Below are 24,870 nucleotides of genomic sequence, written 5' to 3'. Positions count from 1 at the left end.
TCAATTGTATTTGTATAGCGCTCTCAAGCCACTTTACAGAAGGTCAAGACCCAATTTAATATAGAGAAACCCAACAGTTCCCACAATGAGCAGCACTTTGGCGACTGTGGAGAGGAAAACGCCCTCATTAGGAGACGAGAGAGGGAGGAGGGGGAGAGAGAGGCGAGAGAGAAAGGGAACATTTTAGCATCAGGTATCAGCTCTGACTAATAACAATGAAAACAATAAGAGTGTAAAGAAGTTATTTATTATTATTGATAACAGTAACAATTCATATAATAATTAATTACTACTAAGTATTGTTGTTAATAATAATAATAATAGTTGTTCTGCAGTTGTGGAGTCAGAGATACCTACAATGAGAGAAAGAGAGAGAGGGACTAAAAAAGAAACATAGTTATTGACATGTCTTAAAATAAATAAATGAATGTGGGGGGGGGGGGGGGAGAAGTGCTCAGTGGATGATGGTAGTTCCTCCAGCAGTCTCGAGCTATAGCAGCATAACTAAGTGATGGTTCAGGACTCACCTGATCCAGAACTAACTATAGGCTTTCTCAAAAAGGAACGTTTTTAGTTTAACCTTTAATGCAGAGAAGGTGTCTGCCTCCTGAACCCAGAGTGGGAGCTGGTTCCACAGGAGAGGAGCCTGGTAGCTGAATGCTCTACCTCCTGTTCTTCTCTTACAGACTCTTGGAACCACAAGAGAGCCTGTGTTTCTTCCATGATTGATGTCTTGATTTGACAGAAAAGGAAAGGAAGCAATTTGATGAAACACAACTTTACAGCAAATCAATGAGAGAACAACTGAAGCAGATGAGATCTGGAGGTCTTGATCACACCAGGGGCTGTCACATCTGACATTCTGCCTCAACGTATGCGATGAATTAAATCATGTAAACTCAGATGATGTGGAAAAAGGCCTCCAGTGAAACTCCTGGAACTATCAGAGATGGAGATGAACCCTCCAGACCAGCAGGTGGCGGTCAACGAACCCTGTAAAACCTAACGTGAACAGAAGAAAACAATATCGCTCAGGAGTGAGGAAGCTAGCAGCAACACCCATTCTCCCGGCAGAACTGTGTCGGCGTTAATTGATTTGAGTGAATAAACACTTCCTCCTGTGAAGATGTCTAAAAGACACCGGCTGGATTTGGGTGATGACTACTCGACCAGTAAGAAGAGGTCTGAGGGGTAAGAGCTGCTCCACACCGCTGTGGTGCTAACCCACTGTTAGCTGATGCTAGCAGCCTGGCTAACCGTTATTGAGAGCCCAGACAATGTAGCAGCGGTGGTTAATGTTGGAGCTGCTCTTTGCCGCTTGTTCTAAACATCGCCTCCATCTCTCTCTGTTTTATTTCTTCATCTTTAACTTGGTGATTAGTTAACATATGCATTTGCCAAGGAAGGCTCGAGCTAACGAACGTAGCATCGGCGTTCTCACTGCTGAGACACGTGTGTGCGGCTAACCTCAATTTAGCGCGGTGCTAACAACAGATGCGAACAATTATAAGTGAATTTAACCGACTGACATTATCCACACAGAAGTAAACAATTATTTGGGTTGTAAAACAATACAGGTACACGCAGTTGTTATTAAAGTATGGTGTGTTGACAAAAGCATTACGCTAGCATGCTAGCTAAGGGCAGTCAGAAGACATTAAGCATAATAGCTTGTGTCTGTATTGTATTTAAAATTGATTCGTTTGCTCACATATTGTATCTTTAAGTGATTCGTCAATAATATCCCCAGTGTTCTATATGATTAAAATCTGAATTCAGAAGTTAATCTGAAGCTAATATAAGATCAACACAAATGCAAATCTACCCAAGTTACTGTCTGTTTATCATAACTGGATAGAACAGTGGATTCATTTTGTTATTGTGTCATGCTCATTATGTGCCCACAAGACACCATTATATATTGCATTTTACTTATTTGTTCTAGAAAAAGTAGAAAACAGTGAAGGAAACCCGAGTAGTAGCATCAGTAACAATGCTAATCAAATAAATCACTAAAATCATAAAGGTTTTATTTCAAGATTTAGAAACAAATATAGTCCATAGCGACTTGGCTTGGGAACCGGAGGGTGGCCGGTTCAAGTCCAGCATGGACGCAAGTTGGAGAGGTGCAAATTCACCTCCTGGGCACTGCTGAGGTGCCCTTGAGCAAGGCACCAAACCCCCTGATTGCGCCCCGGTCGCCTTCATGGCTGCCCACTGTTCCGTGTGTGGTCACTGTGTGGACTGTGTTCCGTGTGTTCCGTGTGTGCTCTGTTCACACGGATGAGTTAAATACAGAGGTCAAATGTCCCCATGTTTGCATGTTGCATGCTGTGTGTGGGATCAAAAAGAGGAATCTTAATCTTTATAAGCATTAAAATAAAAAAATAAACATTCCATTCTCTCATCATCAATTCACCAGGAAATGTCTGGATATGGATATTCTGAATTCAGCATAATGGAGAGACAAGTCCTCAGAAACTCTCTCCTTGTTTCCATGTTCTGCAGTAGAAACGAAAAACACAAAAGATTTTATACTATTGAGTGCTGAGGCCTCGTATTACTGAACTTTACTCAAAAACAGATAGTGGACTATGCCCCCCATCACTTCCACTAGGGATTATGTCACGACATGTCCGATTAAGAGGAGTGATTACAGCAAGTAAAACTTGTGTAACTACTTCCATAGACATCACAATATATCTGTAAACATGTGAACCAGCCCTTCACTCAGATAGTTGTTTGGGCAAGAAAATATCAGGAAAAAGCAAAAAAAAAATATGGGAATCAAAAGTTTAAGACTTTTGAATAGAATTGACGATAACATCCAGAAACATATTTTTCTAAAAAGTTTAGATGTCTCTGAAATGTAATGATAACAAAGTGACTGAAAACCAAACATGATGTCTTTACATCAGCCAAAGTCCAACTAACTTTACCATTGTCAACTGCAGTGAGGTTCACGATTACAAGTTGTCTCTGCTTTTCATTTCACAGCATTGTTTCTCTATATACTTTCTACTATCCTTTACTGTAGGATAGTCAGAAAGTCAGGATTTCATATTGATCTCTTTACAAAGCAACATGTTTTTAAAGTTTTGCTGTGCTCGTGTCAACAGGAGAGATCGGGACCGAGACAGAGACCGGGAGGACCGCTCCAGGGACAGGGACAGAGATAGGGATCGGGACCGGGACAGAGACCGGGACAGAGACCCGAAACCCGCTAGTGCGCCAACTAACATCCCGGCAGCTGTGCCAGGCATACTACCGCTTAAGCAGATGTTGGTGCAGCAGCAGATCAATCCGTTCACCAACCTGCCGCACACACCACGTTACTATGAGATCCTGAAGAAGAGGTTGCAGCTTCCAGTGTGGGAGTACAAGGAAAGCTTCAGCGATATCATCACACGCCATCAGAGCTTTGTCCTTGTTGGAGAGACTGGCTCTGGGAAGACGACACAGGTCTGAAATCTCATCTCTCATATCTTCTGTCTTTTTTAATTGTACATTAAACACTTCCTGTGGTTTATGTTAAAAGCTTTTGAACCTGTCTTCAATCTCCAGATCCCACAATGGTGCGTGGACATGGTGAGAGGCTTGCCTGGTCCGAAGCGAGCGGTGGCCTGTACTCAGCCCAGAAGAGTGGCTGCCATGAGTGTGGCTCAGAGGGTGGCAGATGAAATGGACGTCATGCTCGGACAGGAAGTCGGTTACTCTATTCGATTTGAGGACTGTAGCTCTGCAAAGACCATACTAAAGTAAGTGATTCAGGGCTGCTGTTTCAGAATTCTAATTACAGAGCAGCCTGTTTTTGTCTGTATCTAACAAATCATGTTCGATATTTCTTTAGGTACATGACAGACGGTATGTTGCTAAGAGAGGCTATGAATGACCCGCTGCTGGAGCGTTACGGTGTGATCATTCTGGATGAAGCCCACGAGCGAACTCTGGCCACAGACATCCTGATGGGAGTACTCAAGGAGGTGGTGCGTCAAAGACCAGACCTAAAGGTATTCTTCATTTTTAAATAAGTGATATTGTGAGAATGATTCCCTTTCTGTGTGAATGTTTTGTTTTGCAACAGGAAATGATTATGTTTTCCTATTCCTATAGGTGATCGTCATGAGTGCCACTCTCGATGCTGGGAAGTTCCAAGTTTACTTTGACAACTGCCCCCTGCTGACGATTCCTGGCCGTACACACCCCGTGGAGATCTTCTACACCCCGGAGCCTGAGCGGGATTACCTCGAGGCAGCGATCCGCACTGTCATCCAGATTCATATGTGCGAGGAAGATGAAGGTGACTGCCTGCTCTTCCTCACTGGTCAAGAGGTAAGACCGATGGTGCTAATATTACTGGTCCAGTGAGAAACCTTGTTATTAACTGCCTTGAACAGCAAAATTAAATCTTAACTTTCGTTCAGGAAATTGACGAGGCCTGCAAACGAATCAAGCGTGAGGTTGATGACCTTGGCCCTGAAGTTGGGGACATCAAAATCATTCCACTGTATTCAACGCTGCCTCCACAGCAGCAGCAAAGGATCTTTGAGCCTCCTCCTCCACGGAAGCCCAATGGCGCAATAGGAAGAAAGGTACATTTTAAATAATAAAGAAATATCGATATCAGCAGAAGATATTTTCAAACTTATTCAATTTTACCCTTTTTGAATGACTTCACATGATGCATCCATTTGCACCACTTAGAAAGAGGATATCTGACAGACTTTTCTTTTTTCTTCTTCAAAGGTCGTGGTGTCAACAAACATTGCGGAAACTTCTCTAACAATTGATGGCGTGGTGTTCGTCATTGATCCTGGATTCGCCAAACAGAAGGTGGGTAAAGAGTGACTCACCTCACTGGATTGTTGTGTGTAGTTTGCTCATCTGATTATTACTCAAGCTTATGTTCTTTGACCTTTATGAAATCTGAATAAGAAGATGGTTTGAATCATTCTGTAAAACTAAGTTTTGTTGTTCACTTGTGTCCTATCAGCCCCTTTTCATTTGGGTTACACTGTAAAAACCTGCACATCTCAGATCAGCTGTTTCACTGAAATATTCTTTTGATTATGTGTGCAGGTGTACAATCCTCGTATCAGAGTGGAGTCTTTGCTCGTCACAGCCATCAGTAAAGCTTCTGCCCAGCAGAGGGCGGGACGAGCCGGCAGAACACGTCCAGGAAAATGTTTCCGTCTCTACACAGAGAAGGCCTACAAAACAGAGATGCAGGTAAGTGACATGAACAGTCGGGAGAAAACTTTTTTTTTGGATCGTCTCTTGTAATTTATCTTCTCAGAGTTGCATTTTCAGATATTAACACAGTGATCATCTCTCTCCAGGACAACACGTACCCTGAGATTCTTCGATCCAACTTGGGCTCTGTTGTGTTGCAGCTGAAAAAGCTTGGCATTGATGACCTGGTGCACTTTGACTTCATGGATCCACCAGGTATGTCAGTCTGCATTAAAGGACAAATTAAAACATCTAAAAGTGTCTAGTTTGGCAGAACCATCTGACATTTTGTGTGTCCCCTCCCTCTAACCACAGCTCCTGAAACCCTGATGAGAGCCCTGGAACTGCTGAATTACCTCGCAGCTCTCAACGATGACGGTGACCTGACGGAACTGGGATCCATGATGGCCGAGTTTCCCCTGGATCCCCAGCTGGCTAAGATGGTCATTGCCAGCTGCGAGTTTAACTGCTCTAACGAGATCCTTTCCATTACTGCCATGCTGTCAGGTAATGCCCAGGACTGGGCTGATCTTCCTTGCCTTCCTCAGGCTCATTCTCTCTGGGATAGAAACGCTACTGTTCACTGAAATTAAGTTTCTCACATAGAATTTCGTTTGTGTGCAGCGTATTTGAAAATCAAGCAAATTAAGGCAGAACTACTACCCCCTAATAACTTTATTAAATTTAACACTAAGTTTTAGTTCATGTTTTGTTTCCTGCCTATGTGGCATCTTAAGCATTTTGGTCAACACCTTTGAATGTAAAGATATGCAGGTGTTAAAAAAGAAACCGATGCCTCCAGGCAAGTGGTCTCATATTGAAATGACTAAAATTCTGAAACAAACAAGTACAGAACAGCTGAAATATAGTTTCATCTATTTAATTTTATCTTTGAGAATACACACTGAGTCACAGACCAGTGTGAGCTTAAATTCTAGTCTAACCAAATTTAACAATGTGTTAATCTCACCTTCATCATGTGGTATCTTGGTTTGTTTGGAGAGTGAAGTGTGTAGTTTATTAAAGACTTGTGCGACATTTTGTTTACTAAAAAATAAAAACATTCAATGTTAATCACCAAAAGCCTTTTTTATCCACAATTTTAGTTATGGTTAAAATACATTTAAATCTGGACAACTTGACCTGAATGGTGAAGTGCTCCTTGAACTGAGAGCTTTTTTCAGTTTTAGGGTCGAATTTATGGCCATAATGTAAATTTTGTTTACTGGTTTCATCACCAAAGCATGTGGATAGGGCAGGAACCACTTAAACGTTTTCATATTTGTCACATTTTTTCTGAATTTTCTTTTCATTCGATTGATCAAATGTGATTTTAACGGGTATCATGTGTAGCTTTAGCAAACTTTCTTCTCTCTGAAAGTCTTAACCTCATTGCGTCTCAATACGAAAAAAAAAGTCAGATTTCTGAATCTTGAAAAGTTAAACATTGCTGGTGTCCCTAACACTTTGTAGTTGTGTGAAAACTCTTGTTTTACAGATGTGGTTAAATGACCCCCCTCTCTACGAGCTAATAGCCAGTACAGTTGGGAATGACCATGAGAAAAGACTGCTGCCCCATTTGATAGAGCTTGTGGTCCTGCCCTGTCCCAACGCAGTGTCGAGTGCCCTAGCATCATAGGCTTTGCTCCCCTTTTCTGTGAATGTTTGACTCATCCCTATGGGCGGCTTTGTTGGGGCCCATACCAACCTTGTTTAGTCCCACAGTGTTTTGTCCGCCCCACGGAGGCTAAGAAGGCAGCTGACGAGTCCAAGATGAGGTTTGCTCACATCGACGGAGACCACTTGACGCTGCTCAACGTTTATCACGCCTTCAAACAAAGTGAGCAACAGTTTTTTTTTTTCATGTCACGGCACTGAAAGGTTTGCAGTGAATATTATAAATAAGCTAAGACCCTATCTCGCCATGCTAAAGATAAAATATGTAACAGTTCTTCATTAACACCTAGACCTATGCTATATATGTTTTTCACTGGTGTACGTGCAAAACGCTTCCAACAATGTTCTCCCCCAGACAAATTCAAGCTAACAAAACATTTTTTTTGTTGCCTTTTAATTGCATCATATCCCCTTTATCTGTGGCTTTGTCCTCTGCTATAACGTCTGGTGCAAACGATGTATGATGATGTATGATGATGGAAAAATCACTCTGCTAGCCAGTTCGTAATCCTGCTAAATAACAGACAATTAAATGCAGATACAAACGTAAGCTCCTAGGCAGAGGTAAATATGTGGGTTCCAGCTTGTAGCTTGAAACTGTTTAAAGTGAAGGTCGGGGATGGAAAATCAAAACAATTAAAAAAATGTACAACTTTTTCTTGGCTGCACTGATGCGCCAAACATTTGTCTTTTAGCGAGTCTCGTTGCTTTCTGATCTCCTCTCCTCTGCAGAGTTTATACTCACCAGAGAGTTCATTTTATTTACTGTTTTGGTTTTGTGTGGTTGTAATTTTATTTATTTAGGATATTGTCTGGTAATATCTGGTGCAAAAAGTATTCTGGAGACCTGCTATAGAGACAGTGCAAAGACCTGATGCTAAACTAAACGTTTGATCCCTTGTTTTATGCTTTGTTTTTTCAGACCATGAGTCGAACCAGTGGTGTTATGACAACTTCGTCAACTACCGTTCACTGATGTCTGCTGACAACGTGCGGCAGCAGCTGTCCAGGATCATGGACCGCTTCAACCTTCCCCGTCGGAGCACAGAGTTCACCAGCAGAGATTATTACATCAACATTCGCCGGGCGCTCTGCACCGGCTTCTTCATGCAGGTGAACATTCACAGGCACTAGATGATGTCAATAATACCATTTAAAAGCTTATAACACACTGTATTTGGATTAATACTGTGCTTTACTATATTGTCATTATATTACAATTGAATTTATATAGCATCTTCCATTTATGTGTTCCAGCAGGAGGAGTTTTTTTTAAACATAGAAACTATACTCTTGTGTCTGATAGATATTGTCTTTACCTATTGATGGTAAATATGGGAAGTCAAAGATTTCTTTGGGAGTGTTGGGTTAAACAAGAGCCCGACCATTTTGGGGGGGGGCAGGTGCCGATACTGATATTAGTGGGAAAATGTTTTTCCCATTCAATATATCTGGAGATGTGTTTGTATGCATATATTTTAAAAATAATTGGCATTGATTCCTAAGATATCTTAATCAAACCCTTATGACAAATAGCTGTAATTGAGCCTTGATATTTTACAGTTATAATAAATTGTATTACATATAGCTATAATTAAAATTAAACACAAATACAATCAAATATATAGTAATAATATTTAGTAATATGTTTTTTAAATGTAGACAAATGCACATAATTTCTTTGTTGTTTATTCTGTCAAATACAAGTTTTTTTTCTCATCCTGCAGGTGGCTCATTTGGAGCGCACAGGTCATTACCTCACAGTGAAAGACAACCAAGTCGTCCAACTGCACCCATCTACAGTCCTGGACCACAAGCCTGAGTGGGTGCTCTATAACGAATTTGTCCTCACCACCAAGAACTACATCCGCACTTGCACAGACATCAAGCCAGAATGGTATGTGTGTCGAGTTTTTCAGGTTTTATTATGAATAAAGGTTCATGAAGACAAATTGATAACTGAACTAAAATAGCACATGATATATCTGATATAATCTAACATGGTTCTGTTTCTTTTGTAACAGGCTGGTGAAGATTGCCCCGCAGTACTATGAAATGAGTAACTTCCCACAATGTGAAGCTAAACGACAGCTGGAGCGAATCGTTGCCAAACTAGAGAGTAAAGAGTACTCCCAGTACTGAAAAACAGAAGTATCCTGAAAAACGCCTGCATACTATAGTTTTAGATCATTCTGTTTCATTGTATCTTAATGTTTAAAATTTGGCGTTTTGATTTTTATATTTTGTTTGTTTTTTTTCCCCATCAAAGTTTATTCTCTAAGTGTAATGTCAGATAAAATATCAGCGGCAAGTATTGGACCTGGCTTTGAAGATTTTCAAAAGGAATATCAGAAACATGTCATTTAGATGTGGTGGACTTTCCTTTAGTGGATTGTTGAGTCATTAAAAACTGATTTGTGCTTGCTTTGTTTCTTTAATAAAGGAGCTTTGACTTAATTTCTCTGTACATATTAGTAAAACATGTTAATTGCAAAAGTTGTGTAGTTTGTAGTGCAGTTCTTTGCTTTTGTGTTGATCCTAATTTGGTCAAGAAAATAAACACTTGTTTCCTATGACCCAACACACAGGTTGATATGAGCAGCATATTATTAATGCTCATGATATTTGTCATACATCATCTTTGTTGCCTTGTGAACACGATATTTTAGGAACACCTCGCGGGAATTTCCGTATATCTGGCACAAACATTCACTTGGGTTTTTGACCAGTTGTCAGTTGATGAACTGATTTCTTTCTGATTTTCTTTTTTAACTGAGTTGTCTGAGGTCAGGGTTAAATTGTATGCGTCTGGAATAGTGTTTGCAGACTAAAACTGCACTGATTGGCAGAGGAATACAACATCAGGGTGGTGATTGTCAATTAAAAGACGTGATTTTTGTCAAAAATGTGCATGTTTATAATTCACAGATAAAGTAACTTCTCATTTTGCATAAATAGAATACAGACATTAGATTATAAGACTATAGACTAGGCTAGACGAAATTTATCATGTATAGTATTTAATAAGGTTTTTCCTACTGTGTTTCACTATATTATTATTTATCTTTTAATATACCATTTTTAAACCTTAGTTCAAAAAATAATAGGAAGAGCAAATTGAAGAAAGTCATCCAAGTTTTGTTTCTTGATTTATTGAAATAATCGATAATTTAACTTTACAGGTTACTGGGTTAAACCTGCTCTTGGACAGTCCGAGGATCTATGTGATAGAGGTTTCCCCTCTTACCTGCCCAGCCATCATTCAAATCAATCCATCTTTTTATTCAAACCTTTTTATTAAAAGATATTTTCTTGGCATTTAACTTTTACCCAGGACAGAATCAAATGTGAAAGGGAAAGAGAGAGCGAGCAGGGAAGACATTCAGCAAACAGCCGGGTTTGAACAAAACCTTCAGCCGCTGCCAGAAGACTCAAGGAAACTGTATTTTAAACAATTCACAAAGATCAGAACGTAAAAGACCTTTGTTTGACTGAATAATCTCTCATGCTGGTGGGTTTTAACTACTGCTGCCTTCTATGTCCTCTATGGTCTCTGCCAGGCACTTGTTGCGTGTCTCTGCCAGTGTTCTTGCCACTATTGCCCCAAGTACAGCCGCAGAGCACAGGACGACTTGTGGCAGATCCCTCCAGACGTCATCCAGTAAGAGGATGAAAGGAGTCACAGCTACACCAACTCGAGCCATGGAGGAGTTGTAGCCCATCCCATTCTGTCTAAAAGGAACATTCATAACTGGAGTTAGATTATCAGAGTCAGGTCCAGCAATTTCAAAATGAAGATCAGCTAATTAATAACCAGAGAAAACCTTTAAAATATGAAGAATTCCAACTAGAATCTGGTCTATTTGATAGAGTGGGAGTAGGAAGCTGGAGATCAGTGTTGGGATAGCACAGTATATATGCAGTATGTTACAGATCTGAAAATGTTTTTTAACGTTCTAGAGACAAAAATGAAAAAGAAATATAGTTACCTCAAAACAGTGGGATAGAGCTCAGAGCTGTAGAGCACAATTGTTGAAAAGGATGCTGAAGAAAACCCTTTTCCAACGACTGCCACCACTGTTCTGAAGACGGACATATCTGAGAGAAAAGCTTCACTTTAAGGAGCTTTTAATTCCTTATATATTTCCGTACACTGTGCTATAGATGTACAGTAGATCTGTAGAAATGAAGGCTACCTTTAGGTACCATGATGTTGATTCCTAGACAGGCAGCGACCATCAGTAGAGATCCCACCTCTGTGCATCTCCTGCCTATCTTATCCAGTAAATAGTAGACGCATAGTTTGGCTGGGATCTCAATAACAGCATAGGTGAACTGAGTCAGGTAGATATTGAGCTTGAAGCCTGTGATGTTGAAGCTGATACCGTAAAATGTAATTGCTACACAAAACCTAGAGGTAGAGAAAATGGAAACTCATGATATCTGTATTATATAACATGAACATATAGCAGTCTGTTGATATACAGTCACAATTTTTCAATGTTTTTAAAAAAAACTAACCCTGTATTAGAAACAATAGATCAAATACTTTTCAAAGTAACACAACTGGGCTAAATGGTCATTTGAATACAGACCACACTATGCCAGTACTGAGGACCAGTTTCCTCATCTTGGGTGTTCGTATCAGATCAATGTAGGAATATGTTCGATTTCTTTTCTCTGTCACCACAATCGTTGAAAGTGTCTAAAACAAACAAAGCCGTGTTATTTGTCAAACCACAATATGATTATCAGGACGATACTGAAGACATTTTCTATCAGGAAAAATGATTTTGTTATTTTTTAAACCTTAAGCCCATAATTGTTTCCTAGATCACTGTCTCTTGGATACACATATTCAATTTGCCAACCTCTGTTTTAAGTGAGTGAATCAGCTTCTCCCTTTGGTTCACTGTGGCACATCTTTTCAGATAGACCTGCGCTTGCTCCAGCTTTCCATTAGCAATGAGCCACCTGGCCGACTCTGGCATCCACCTAATGTTGAAGAAAAAGGTCTTTTAGTCATAATGTATGACACAGTAATAACTTCCATTGCATGTTTTATAAAAACATACACTTTAAATGACTGGTTCATCAGTCTGTGGGGTACAGGTGAAGGATAAAAGCTTTTGTTTTTCCAATGTTCAACTTGATATCCATACATGGGTACATGTCACTTAAACATTAACCAGTCACAGTCTCTCCGAATAACGGCTGAAAGACCTCAGTCTTAGATTCATACCTCCAGCTGACAATGGCCACGATTAGAGGAGATGTGACGCTAACAACAAGCCAACGCCAGTCAGTCACAAAGTAGCCGATAGCTGCAAACAATATGTTTCCAAAGGTCCAAGATAAGCTGTCCACCACTCCCACCAGTTTTCTGTGCTCAACATCCACCCACTCCACGCCTGTGAAGAAAAAACACCTCATCATAGGGATCATGTCACAACCTTCAGTATTAAGACTATTTATTTTCTATATATCTGCTTTAGTCGCATCAGAAATGATTTACTGATGGCTGTTGAGACAAGGATGATGCCAGTGATGCTGAATCCCGTGAAGAACCTCAGCACAGCGAACATCACATAGGATGAAGAAAAAGCACTCGTGACAGCAAACAGCATCGCAAACACGTAGGACACCAGCAGCATGATCCTGCGGCCAAACCTGTGGAAAATCACGAGGTCTCAAAATGTTGTGTTTCTGATCGGGTGGTAAAGGTTCACATTTTAGCTTTTAAGCTGAATGATACCTGTCACTCAAACCTCCAAAAGTCAGAGCTCCAAACATCACCCCAATAAAGAAGATGGTAGCAGTCGCCTTGTTTTTACTTCTTCTGTCACATACCAGGTCCCACTTAAAACAAATAGAAGAAATGACAAGTTAAGTCTGTTCCTTGAACAAAAGTAATTCATTGTAAAGACAAAGTACATGTTTCCTTTGTGATTTGTAGTAGAGTGTAAAGTAGTCTACCTGTGAGGTAATAGTAGATTTGAAGGTGCTGTGATCGTACACCCATCCATTCTGGCATGACACTGTGGGAAGGTCGGCAACGTTGGAGGAGTTGCGCAACAGATGATACTGCGGGTCTGTGAACATCTGACAGGAGCTTGGAGTCCCATCCTCCTGGACCGGAACACCAACAATAAGTTTCTCTGCCTGCGACAAATTCCTAAAAATACCTCCGTCATCCAGCGAGCTGATGTCACAGTGGTGAGAGGGCACAGCTGCTATGAAGTTGTTCAGCATGAAGTGGCAGGGCAGCGTGAAGCGGCCGAGGAAGCTGATTGCAATGATTGTTATCTGAAATCTTCCAAATCCATTGATGTCAGTGAGGATGTTCTCAAACCTCATTGTGGCCTCTCGTGGTGTAAAATGTCTTCCTTTCAGGTCGGAAAAAGAAAACTGTCCTAGAACATAACAAAAAAACCACAACCTTTGGAATTTGACTTTCCCAAGAGCTGCATTATTTAAGTTAAGAAAGGTGAATATTTTACCTCCCTTAACTACTAAAATGTTACACGTTACACAACTGTTGCTGGTCTCTCTCTCTCTCCTCTGACCACTGCTTTTTCTTGTTTTCTCTGCAGAGTCACAAACACTTGCTTGACGTGAGAAGTGTTGGGTTTCTCTATATTATTATAGGATGTAAAGTGCCTTGAAGTAATGTATGTTGCGACTGGGTGCCATACAAATAATAATACATTTATTGTAATTGAGATGGAATTGTGGGATTGTGAAGCATTAGAGGTAATAATTAAAACAGGAATAATCTTTTATTTAATTGCATTACATCATAAAAAGAAACCATAAATCAGTGATAGGGGCAGTAATGCATTTGTTTAAATGTTTAGTAAAAAGGTCAAGACTTAGTCACAGTTTGTCACTTAAGTTCAATGTTCTTTTATGGCCTCACCTTATATTTTCAAAATTGAAATTGCAAAAGCTGCTTCTACAGACATCCTTCATAGTATGTAATTTGAAACAGACTCAAATTGAAACAATAAAATTAAAAAGTTAAATGTACATTATTGTATAAGGTTTTTCCTACTGTGTTTCACTATATTATTTATCTTTTAACATACCATTTTTAAACCTCAGTAAAAAAAATAATAGGAAGAGCAAATGAAATAAAGTCATCCAAGTTTTGTTTCTTGATTTATTGAAATAATCGATAATTTTACTTTACAGGTTACTGGGTTAAACCTGCTCTTGGACAGTCCGAGGATCTATGTGATAGAGGTTTCCCCTCTTACCTGACCAGCCATCATTCAAATCAATCCATTTTTTATTCAAACCTTTTTATTAAAAGATATTTTCTGGGCATTTAACTTTTACCCAGGACAGAATCAAATGTGAAAGGGAAAGAGAGAGCGAGCAGGGAAGACATTCAGCAAACAGCCGGGTTTGAACCAAAACCTGCAGCCACTGCCAGAGGACTCAAGGAAACTGCATTTTAAACAATTCACAAAGATCAGAATGTAAAAGACCTTTGTTTGACTGAATAATCTCTCATGCTGGTGGGTTTTAACTACTGCTGCCTTCTATGTCCTCTATGGTCTCTGCCAGGCACTTGTTGCGTGTCTCTGCCAGTGTTCTTGCCACTATTGCCCCGAGTACAGCCGCAGAGCACAGGACAACTTGTGGCAGATCCCTCCAGACGTCATCCAGTAAGAGGGTGAAAGGAGCCACAGCTACACCAAGTCGAGCCATGAAGGAGTTGTAGCCCATCCCATTCTGTCTAAAAGGAACATTCATAACTGGAGTTAGATTATCAGAGTCAGGTCCAGCAATTTCAAAATGAAGATCAGCTAATTAATAACCAGAGAAAACCTTTAAAATATGAAGAATTCCAAATATAATTTGGTGTATTTGATAGAGTGGGAGCTCCTCTGGTTCAGGAAGCTGGGGTTCATGGGTAATATATACTGTTCAAGTGTTTCAGTTCAGTTCAGCAACAGATTGATGATCTGTTTTCTTTCTCCACATTAAAACCACTTAGCTAGAAGGACAATTGAGAAGGCGCTGTCACTCAGTAAAAGTTACATAGTGTTACTTTAAAGAAAGATAAAAAAATAACAACTGGATACAATCCAAAATCTAATGTACTCTTCCCAGGCAGAGACCCTATCCCTCTTCCAAGTTTTGTGGAATTTGGTGTAGTAGTTTTTAAATTATCCTGCCAACAATCTGTGGGATAGCACAGTATATATGCAGTATGTTACAGATCTGAAAATGTTTTTTTAACGTTCTAGAGACAAAAATGAAAAAGAAATATGGTTACCTCAAAACAGTGGGATAGAGCTCAGAGCTGTAGAGCACAATTGTTGAAAAGGATGCTGAAGAAAACCCTTTTCCAACGACTGCCACCACTGTTCTGAAGACGGACATATCTGAGAGAAAAGCTTCACTTTAAGGAGCTTTTAATTCCTTATATATTTCCGTACACTGTGCTATAGATGTACAGTAGATCTGTAGAAATGAAGGCTACCTTTAGGTACCATGATGTTGATTCCTAGACAGGCAGCGACCATCAGTAGAGATCCCACCTCTGTGCATCTCCTGCCTATCTTATCCAGTAAATAGTAGACGCATAGTTTGGCTGGGATCTCAATAACAGCATAGGTGAACTGAGTCAGGTAGATATTGAGCTTGAAGCCTGTGATGTTGAAGCTGATACCGTAAAGTGTAGTTGCTACACAAAACCTAGAGGTAGAGAAAATGGAAACTCATGATATCTGTAATATATAACATGAAAATATAACAGTCTGTTGATATACAGTCACAATTTTTCATTTTAAAAAACTAACCCTGTATTAGAAACAATAGATCAAATACTTTTCAAAGTAACACAACTGGGCTAAATGGTCATTTGAATACAGACCACACTATGCCAGTACTGAGGACCAGTTTCCTCATCTTGGGTGTTCGTATCAGATCAATGTAGGAATATGTTCGATTTCTTTTCTCTGTCACCACAATCGTTGAAAGTGTCTAAAACAAACAAAGCCGTGTTATTTGTCAAACCACAATATGATTATCAGGACGATACTGAAGACATTTTCTATCAGGAAAAATGATTTTGTTATTTTTTAAACCTTAAGCCCATAATTGTTTCCTAGATCACTGTCTCTTGGATACACATATTCAATTTGCCAACCTCTGTTTTAAGTGAGTGAATCAGCTTCTCCCTTTGGTTCACTGTGGCACATCTTTTCAGATAGACCTGCGCTTGCTCCAGCTTTCCATTAGCAATGAGCCACCTGGCCGACTCTGGCATCCACCTAATGTTGAAGAAAAAGGTCTTTTAGTCATAATGTATGACACAGTAATAACTTCCATTGCATGTTTTATAAAAACATACACTTTAAATGACTGGTTCATCAGTCTGTGGGGTACAGGTGAAGGATAAAAGCTTTTGTTTTTCCAATGTTCAACTTGATATCCATACATGGGTACATGTCACTTAAACATTAACCAGTCACAGTCTCTCCGAATAACGGCTGAAAGACCTCAGTCTTAGATTCATACCTCCAGCTGACAATGGCCGCGATTAGAGGAGATGTGACGCTAACAACAAGCCAACGCCAGTCAGTCACAAAGTAGCCGATAGCTGCAAACAATATGTTTCCAAAGGTCCAAGATAAGCTGTCCACCACTCCCACCAGTTTTCTGTGCTCAACATCCACCCACTCCACGCCTGTGAAGAAAAAACACCTCATCATAGGGATCATGTCACAACCTTCAGTATTAAGACTATTTATTTTCTATATATCTGCTTTAGTCGCATCAGAAATGATTTACTGATGGCTGTTGAGACAAGGATGATGCCAGTGATGCTGAATCCCGTGAAGAACCTCAGCACAGCGAACATCACATAGGATGAAGAAAAAGCACTCGTGACAGCAAACAGCATCGCAAACACGTAGGACACCAGCAGCATGATCCTGCGGCCAAACCTGTGGAAAATCACGAGGTCTCAAAATGTTGTGTTTCTGATCGGGTGGTAAAGGTTCACATTTTAGCTTTTAAGCTGAATGATACCTGTCACTCAAACCTCCAAAAGTCAGAGCTCCAAACATCACCCCAATAAAGAAGATGGTAGCAGTCGCCTTGTTTTTACCTCTTCTGTCACATACCAGGTCCCACTTAAAACAAATAGAAGAAATGACAAGTTAGGTCTGTTACTTGAACAAAAGTAATTCATTGTAAAGACAAAGTACATGTTTCCTTTGTGATTTGTAGTAGAGTGTAAAGTAGTCTACCTGTGAGGTAATAGTAGATTTGAAGGTGCTGTGATCGTACACCCATCCATTCTGGCATGACACTGTGGGAAGGTCGGCAACGTTGGAGGAGTTGCGCAACAGATGATACTGCGGCTCTGTGAACATCTGACAGGAGCTCGGAGTCCCATCCTCCTGGACCGGAACACCAACAATAAGTTTCTCTGCCTGCGACAAATTCCTAAAAATACCTCCGTCATCCAGCGAGCTGATGTCACAGTGGTGAGAGGGCACAGCTGCTATGAAGTTGTTCAGCATGAAGTGGCAGGGCAGCGTGAAGCGGCCGAGGAAGCTGATTGCAATGATTGTTATCTGAAATCTTCCAAATCCATTGATGTCAGTGAGGATGTTCTCAAACCTCATTGTGGCCTCTCGTGGTGTAAAATGTTTTCCTTTCAGGTCGGAAAAAGAAAACTGTCCTAGAACATAACAAAAGAACCACAACCTTTGGCATTTGACTTTCCCAAGAGCTGCATTATTTAACTTAAGAAAGGTGAATACTTGACTTTAAATAATTTCAGTCTGTTACACAACTGTTCCTTGTCTCTCTCTCTCCTCTCCCTCCCATATCTCTTCTCTTACCGGTTGAGGTAGAAGGCCGCCCACTTTCTGCTTTTTCTTGTTTTCTCTGCAGAGTCACAAACACTTGCTTGACGTGAGAAGTGTTGGGTTTCTCTATATTATTATAGTATGTAAAGTGCCTTGAAATAATGTATGTTGCGACTGGGTGCCATACAAATAATAATACATTTATTGTAATTGAGATGGAATTGTGGGATTGTGAAGCATTAGCGGTAATAATTAAAACAGGAATAATCTTTTATTTAATTGCATTACATCATAAAAAGAAACCATAAATCAGTGATGGGGCAGTAATGCATTTGTTTAAATGTTTAGTAAAAAGGTCAAGACTTAGTCACAGTTTGTCACTTAAGTTCAGTGTTCTTTTATGGCCTCGCCTTATTTTTCAAAATTGAAATTGCAAAAGCTGCTTCTACAGACATCCTTCATAGTATGTAATTTGAAACAGACTCAAATCGAAACAATGAAATAAAAAAGTAAAATGTAACAATGCATAATATTTGGCTGTGCATACTTGGTAGGTTGAGACTAAATTTAAAAGACAGCAAACATTTGCCTGGTGGCAACAAACAAACATGACTCATTGAATTGTTACATCAGATCAGGCAACTGTTTGCTAACAAACTCATTTGTCAGTGTTTTTACAACTTGTTTCCACGTCTCGTGTTCATACTGGTCTTTCAGTTGAAATGAAGAAAACCTTTAATGTAGTGATTACTCATTGGACGTGGAGATTGAGCGCCTTCTGAAACACACACACAAACATTTTTTTCATTTTACTTTCATCGCTCACTGTGAATGTCTGGATGCAAAGTGAGAATAAAATTGGGACCAGTACCTCATCTGCTCCACATCCTCAACAGTCTCTGGTAGACTGATGTTTTTTGTCTCAGGAAGAAACAAAGCTGAAAAACCTGCAGTGAAAGCCACCAGGAAGAAAACAGTACTTGGGAGAGGGAGCCACACTTCTTCCAGAAGCAAGATCATCGGGGACACAGACACGCCCAAACGTGCCATGAAGGAGCTGTAGCCCAATCCATTTTGTCTGTGCAACAGAAGAAAGCATCACGTCTGACCACAGAAGAAGAATATCTGATTCACAATTCAACTGCAACTGCTTTAAACACTGATTATTACGATGACATGATTCTGGATGTCAAGCATTGTTTTTTCTTCAAATATCTCAGTCAACGTGCCTCTTAGAAAAGGCCTCTGGATAATTATGTTTGCACGTTTGAAATATAAGCTCTATAGTGACCTGAGGACTGTGGGGTACAGCTCTGTTGTGTACAGAAATGCAGTCGTAAAAGCTGCCTCTGCAAACATCTTGCCCAAAGCTCCTACAACTGTCCGATACAGCCCCATCGCTGAAAAGAAAAAGTTATCAAAAGTAATTTTAAGTCATCTTTCTATAACATTTAAAACCAACATGCGCAGAATTTGAAAAAACTGGCATCTCCCAGCATGAAGTAATTTCCGGTTTTAAGTGTCATCTGTTTTTGTTGCAGTAGTAAAAGAAGAGGCACCATAACGTTGGTCTCTCAGTAAAGAGACTCACCAGAATGGATCATTTACCTTGAGGTATAAACATATTGCAGAAATCGTACACCCATCCATTCTGGCATGACACTGTGGGAAGGTCGGTAACGTTGGAGGAGTTGAGCAGAAGATGATACTGAAGCTCTGTGAACATCTGACAGGAGCTCGGAGTCCCATCCTCCTGCACTGGAACACCAACAACAAGCTTCTCTGTCTGGGACAAATTCCCAAAGATCCCTCCGTCATCCAGTGAGCTGATGTCGCAGCGGTGTGAAGGCACGACCGCGATGAAGTTGTTCAGCAGAAAGTGAAAAGGCAAAGTCACACGTGGAATCACCATCATGAGGATCATCCATATCTGGAATTTCCCGAAGCCGTCTACCTCTGCCAGCACATTCTCAAACTTCATTTTTAAAATAAGTGACACAACGCAGCTCTGAAAATAATAGAAAGTTTCACAAAGCAGAGAAGTTTGAAAGTGAGACATTGGCCTTTTGCGTACTGGTACTTGTTGCTAGTTAATGGTCACCTATGTTAGTGTGCTGTGTGTAAAAATAGTAAGTACAATATTTTTCTAAATAAATAATTTGCTAAGGCCTGTAGATACTATATGCATCCATAAGAAGAAAATTGTTGTCACACTTCGGACCAAATTGATGAATCAGTAATATAATGTCATTTCAGTCAGACAACTCACGTTCAAGTGTTTATTCCAACAGTACAACATATTGTGCATAACAGGCATCCATCCATCCAACACCAACCATTCATAATCTTTACCTGCTTCTTCTGTATACATCACCAGTATGTTGATACAAGTCCCAAACAGCAAAATTAGAACCTCTATTCCTGTATATACTTTCAACTTCAAAACTTCCCTTCCACAGCGTGTGGTCAGAATGAACTGAACTTAGTTTTTCACATAGAAGTATTGAACTTTGAATGCTTGCTTTTTACATTACTTGGTCATTTATGAGGACTTCTGTATGTTCTGTATTTATGTTGCAATGCAATGCACTGTTCAAAACATGTGTCCTCATCCTTGGTGTTCAAACTCTGGGCTCCTAAATAAGGTCTGTACATTCAATGTTAAATCCTTAATTTCTGCAAATCCCAACCATTAAATATTTAAATTCAATTGTGGAGGGGGCTCCCACGCACACACACACACACACACACACACACGAGAAAACCCACATTGGTAACCATCAAGTGTTACACAAAATAAAACACAATAAAACCAATAACTGATTTGTACAAGTACATTTACAGTTACACTTTTGTTTATTTTATTTTATTTTATTGCTTTACTTTCACAGTACAGCACATCATGTACACATGTTGGTCATGTTGACTCTTGACAAACTGTTGGTTTAAGTCTTTATTGAGCTCTTCCACAATGTCACTGTGTCAATATTATTCAACTCATCCTCAGTAGTTCCAATTTAGTACATTACCATTTTGTATTGTATAACAACATGAAATGTTTTATTGAATCTCCTTCCTCGTTGTTGAGTGTACCCTACAATACAGGTAAAACAAAAGTTAGTCATTTTATCATGCCTGGGTTACAGAGCTGACACCAGCAAATTATTAAATCACATAAATGATTCCAGAAGATGTTATGTAAATGCAAAACTATGCATGTTAAACTTTAAATAGGGTATGGAGTTATTCTTTAGCAGTGAAGCTCATTGATCTAGGTAATTCTTTACTATAGCTTTAATATTGAAGTATATGTGATTTTCCTTTAAAATCCTCCTTACCTGGGTTTCTCAATGTCTTCAATGAACTCCGGCAGTCGGGCGTTTAATGTTTCAGGCAGGAGTGAAGCCACTAAACCAGACCCAACTGCCACTGCCGAGTAAGCAGCCGGTGGGAGGAGATGCCACACGTCCTCCAAAAGCATGATAAGCGGGGAAATGGACACGCCGAGCCGTGCCAAAAACGAGGTGTAGCCTAAACCATTCTGCCTGAAAGATCAAAGTCCTGTGGTTAAATGAAATCTTGTATGTGTGCAGCAAACAAAACAGAAGATCATTGTCTGTGGTCAAAGGAAGTAAATGAGTCTGTTGTTGACTGACCGTACGACTGTAGGATAGAGTTCAGTTGTGTAGAGGAAAATGATTGTGAACGAGGCCTCTGACAGGGCTTTTCCAAGGACGGCTATCACAGTTCGAGTGACCCATTTATCTGACAGAAAATGTTTAGAAATATCATGAATATTGATGAAAAATGAGAATTCACTGAAATTACATGACTGATTAGAAAACAAAACTGACCTTTTGCAACAAACATGTTGATGAAGAGACAAACTCCGGTCAACAGCAAAGTCCCCACCTCGCCAGGTCTTCTACCAATTTTCTCCAAGAAGAAATACACACCAATCTTCATCGGCATTTCAATGGATGCAAATATTAACTGCGTGAGATATGGGTTTAGTCCAAAGCCAGTGATATTTAGAGTTATCCCATAGTATGTGAATGCAACTCCAAACCTAAAAAACAAAACAAACAAAAACGTGGCTGATTACAGAGAGCAGTGAGTTTAGCCTTGCTATAACAATGCATTGTCAGTTATTGTTGCAACGTAGAGGAATGATAATGACTATTAAAATGTCTTGAGAATGTAATGTTACTGTGAGTACTTTAAGTATCCTCCATCATCTTTTGATTTCATATCATATTGTGTTATATTATTATTATTTTGTATTTTAGAAATATCAATCAGTGGTGTGGACTATAAAGTGTTCATGTTGTCATGTCACACATATGTCAAATCAATTAGTTATTTCAATATATGAAAAAGCTTTACCTGAATAGAAAGGAAATTGTGCTTTTTAAAATACATTGTCCCAACTTACAAACAAATATTACATTACTTAGGTCACATGCAAAGGCTAATCTATACTTACTTCAGAAGAATAGTTTTCTATTTGGGAAATATGTTTATTTAACACTTTTCATGTCTAAGCACTAAAAGTGGAGCAAGAAAGCTATTAGCTAATCCGATTCATTCCAAAGTTAAAAAATGCTCCAACTCGCAAACAGTCAAAGGTCACAGGTCAACAAACGGAAAGAACAGGGTGACTTAAGGACGAGTTGAGATGACACAGGTCAGCTTAGTTTTAAACTTTGAGCAGATCCAGTGTAATTGGTTGTTGTCCACATTCCAGTCTCAAGGCCACACCAACGTAATCCTCTCCCAGTTACTAACATACTTATCAAATGTGAGACATTAGCAGAGGTATTTCCTGAGCTTTGAAATAGTTTCTGTAATCTGTTACATGAAACTCTCACTCACCATACAATCCCTGAGCAAATAGCAAGTTTCCTAATATTTGGAGTCCTGAAAAGATCCAAAAACGTGTACTTCCTGTCCGCAGTTTCAGTTTTGGCAGATTCCAGTAGTGTCTGTGAGAGAGCACAAAGAAATGGGTTCAAACACATCTTTCTTCTTAATTTACTGAAGGTTGGCCGCTGAGTAAAGTAAAAACAATGTTGGACTGTACCATTGGTGTGATGCTGGCCATACATTTGGTTCTGTTGTTCATCTCGGCACATTGCATGATGTAACGATGAGCCTCGTCTGTCCTCCCCTTTGCCAAGAGCCACCTTGCAGACTCTGGAAGCCACCTGACGTGATGCACATGGCCAGTTCAGTTTTTCATCATTGTCTTTGAATGGAGCAAAGTGTAGAACATAAAGTTTTGATACCTCCAAGCAATGATAGACAGTATCAGGGGTGAGGTCACAGCCAAAGTCAGCATCCTCCACTCATTTATACTATATGCAATTCCAACCAGAAGCCAGTTCCCAATAGTCCAGTCCATACTTATGATTATACCAGAAAAGGTTCTGTATTTAATGCTGAACCATTCCACATCTGCAGAGATGACAGCAGAGAAGATGTCAAATCAAAAGCCTTGATTCCTCCACACTAAAACAAAGTAGAAACAAACCTACTCACTTAGAACAATGGAGATGATGCTTATTCCTGCGAGCGACATTCCTGTAAAAAATCTCATGATGACAAACATTATATACGACGTGGAGAAAGCACTTAGCACCGCAAACGTCAAGGACGACACATAAGACACCAGCAGAAGCGGCCGACGGCCAAACCTGGTCATGGAAAGAGGATGTTGAGAGTTATGATCAGAACTTTGGGTTAAATTACCTGCATGTCCATTCAAAATTAACAGGATACAACATATATACAGTCAATGATTAATGATCTACTTCAATCATCTTGAAATAACTACCAACTACTTTATGTTTATTTTCAATATTTCATTGTGAAATCATTCAAGGAAAAAAAACATTATGCATAAGTCCTGCATTTAAAATGCATAATCTTATATATTCTACTCGTGTTTCATCTCATCTTTTTTTTACCTCATGAATTGTTTGTAACATAGCATTTGGGACCCTTTGGACAGACTGTAATTTGTTTTCATTGACAATCTAACCTGTCACTGAGAAATCCAAACAAAGGGGCTCCGAACATAACACCGATGAAGAAAACAGTGGCTGTTGCCTTGTTCATCCCTTTTCTGCTGCACACGAGATCCCACTGCAAAGAAATATTGAAAAAATATTACAATATGTAGCCTACATTTTTTTACTGTTCCAAGATAGTGTTGTGCATTTTTACATGCATTATATTCAGTGTATTTTACGATGTCAACCACATAAAAAAACTAAAAACATTTGTATAAATCGAATTCTTTATTAAAAGTTTATGGTCTTTGAGGAACTCATGTTTATTTGATGATGCTTACCTCTGTCACCACAGTAGATTTATAGGTGCTGTTGTCATACACCCATCCATTACGACACTGAACAGTAAAAGCATCCTCGCTGCTGTTCGACCCTGACAGACGTTGATACTGGGCCTGAGAAAACATCTGACAGGAGCTCAGAGTCCCTTCCTGCTCTGCTGGAACACCAACAGCCAGCTTCTGCTGCAGAGTTAAATTCCTGAAGACGTCTCCATCGTCCAGAGCGCTGATGTTGCAGTGGTGAGCAGGAGTGGCCGCGATGAAGTTGTTCAGCAGAAAGTGACATGGCAACGTAATGCGAGAGAGGACCTGAATCAAGACCAGCTTGATTTGGAATCTTCCAAATCCATTGATGTCTGAGAGAATGTTGTCAAATTTCATGTTGCTGTGCTGCGAGAGTTGACAACAGGCAATATGCTGCAACGGTGATGTGAATAGAATGACAGGAGACTAAAGGAGTGTGGTGGCAATTTCTGTGAAACAAGCACAAAGTCAAACACTTCTTTCTGAAAGTTTAATTCACCATCCGCAGATGGACTCATCAGTACACATCACCTGAATGACATGCACAAATGAGCAAAGAACACAGGAGAATCTGTGTTCTTATAACTCTCAGCCCCCTCCCACTAAGCATTCAAAGGTATTCATTACCCTCCTGTAGTTTCACTCAGTGGAGGAGACATCCTGTCCATTTGTTTACATGTTCTGTGGATGACCCCCCTGTGAGACCCCAGGTGTGAGATCCCAATCAGAGATACCAAGAGATACCAT

General features: G+C 39.8%; 5 protein-coding genes across 8 annotated transcripts; 1 reads left to right on the top strand and 4 right to left on the bottom strand.

Moving 5' to 3' along the window:
- The first annotated feature begins 1,000 nt into the window (after positions 1-1,000).
- Positions 1,001-9,405, top strand: LOC109637824 (ATP-dependent RNA helicase DHX15). Its single transcript, XM_020100426.2, has 14 exons — positions 1,001-1,191; positions 3,120-3,462; positions 3,565-3,758; positions 3,851-4,010; positions 4,114-4,332; positions 4,425-4,592; positions 4,747-4,833; positions 5,080-5,229; positions 5,340-5,448; positions 5,548-5,739; positions 6,950-7,072; positions 7,832-8,022; positions 8,637-8,806; positions 8,934-9,405. Exons 1-14 carry the CDS (start codon positions 1,127-1,129, stop codon positions 9,049-9,051), a joined length of 2,289 nt encoding a protein of 762 aa, XP_019955985.1. The 5' UTR covers positions 1,001-1,126; the 3' UTR covers positions 9,052-9,405.
- Positions 9,406-10,041: 636 nt separating this feature from the next.
- On the bottom strand, positions 10,042-13,391 carry LOC109637731 (solute carrier family 22 member 7-like). The gene is made up of 9 exons (XM_020100284.2): positions 12,886-13,391; positions 12,665-12,768; positions 12,425-12,579; positions 12,152-12,320; positions 11,781-11,904; positions 11,505-11,614; positions 11,106-11,320; positions 10,899-11,007; positions 10,042-10,641 (listed from the first exon to the last, which is right to left on the bottom strand). The coding sequence occupies exons 1-9, from the start codon at positions 13,264-13,266 to the stop codon at positions 10,428-10,430; spliced, it is 1,581 nt and encodes a 526-aa protein (XP_019955843.2). The 5' UTR covers positions 13,267-13,391; the 3' UTR covers positions 10,042-10,427.
- A 909-nt stretch (positions 13,392-14,300) lies between these two features.
- On the bottom strand, positions 14,301-17,865 carry LOC138411128 (solute carrier family 22 member 7-like). Of its 4 annotated transcripts, none has more exons than XM_069529999.1 (9): positions 17,178-17,865; positions 16,957-17,060; positions 16,717-16,871; positions 16,444-16,612; positions 16,073-16,196; positions 15,797-15,906; positions 15,404-15,618; positions 15,197-15,305; positions 14,301-14,653 (listed from the first exon to the last, which is right to left on the bottom strand). In XM_069529999.1, exons 1-9 carry the CDS (start codon positions 17,556-17,558, stop codon positions 14,440-14,442), a joined length of 1,581 nt encoding a protein of 526 aa, XP_069386100.1. In that variant the 5' UTR covers positions 17,559-17,865; the 3' UTR covers positions 14,301-14,439. The 4 variants fall into 4 exon arrangements, with proteins under 4 accessions (XP_069386100.1, XP_069386101.1, XP_069386103.1 ...); XM_069530000.1 differs by having other exon boundaries at positions 14,474-14,649; XM_069530002.1 differs by having other exon boundaries at positions 14,513-14,649; positions 15,197-15,289.
- A 523-nt stretch (positions 17,866-18,388) lies between these two features.
- On the bottom strand, positions 18,389-19,912 carry LOC138411129 (solute carrier family 22 member 7-like). Its single transcript, XM_069530003.1, has 4 exons — positions 19,353-19,912; positions 19,036-19,144; positions 18,616-18,822; positions 18,389-18,522 (listed from the first exon to the last, which is right to left on the bottom strand). Exons 1-4 carry the CDS (start codon positions 19,801-19,803, stop codon positions 18,492-18,494), a joined length of 798 nt encoding a protein of 265 aa, XP_069386104.1. The 5' UTR covers positions 19,804-19,912; the 3' UTR covers positions 18,389-18,491.
- Positions 19,913-20,581: 669 nt separating this feature from the next.
- LOC109637730 (solute carrier family 22 member 7-like) lies at positions 20,582-24,870 on the bottom strand. The gene is made up of 10 exons (XM_020100283.2): positions 24,100-24,870; positions 23,788-23,891; positions 23,286-23,440; positions 23,033-23,201; positions 22,828-22,951; positions 22,620-22,729; positions 21,599-21,813; positions 21,401-21,509; positions 21,083-21,289; positions 20,582-20,838 (listed from the first exon to the last, which is right to left on the bottom strand). The coding sequence occupies exons 1-10, from the start codon at positions 24,478-24,480 to the stop codon at positions 20,805-20,807; spliced, it is 1,608 nt and encodes a 535-aa protein (XP_019955842.2). The 5' UTR covers positions 24,481-24,870; the 3' UTR covers positions 20,582-20,804.

The sequence above is a fragment of the Paralichthys olivaceus genome, chromosome 8, assembly GCF_024713975.1.
Source record: "Paralichthys olivaceus isolate ysfri-2021 chromosome 8, ASM2471397v2, whole genome shotgun sequence".
Lineage (NCBI taxonomy): Eukaryota > Metazoa > Chordata > Actinopteri > Pleuronectiformes > Paralichthyidae > Paralichthys > Paralichthys olivaceus.
The sequence above is the reverse complement of the archived record's forward strand: the minus strand, read 5'-3'. Positions and strand labels throughout refer to the sequence as shown.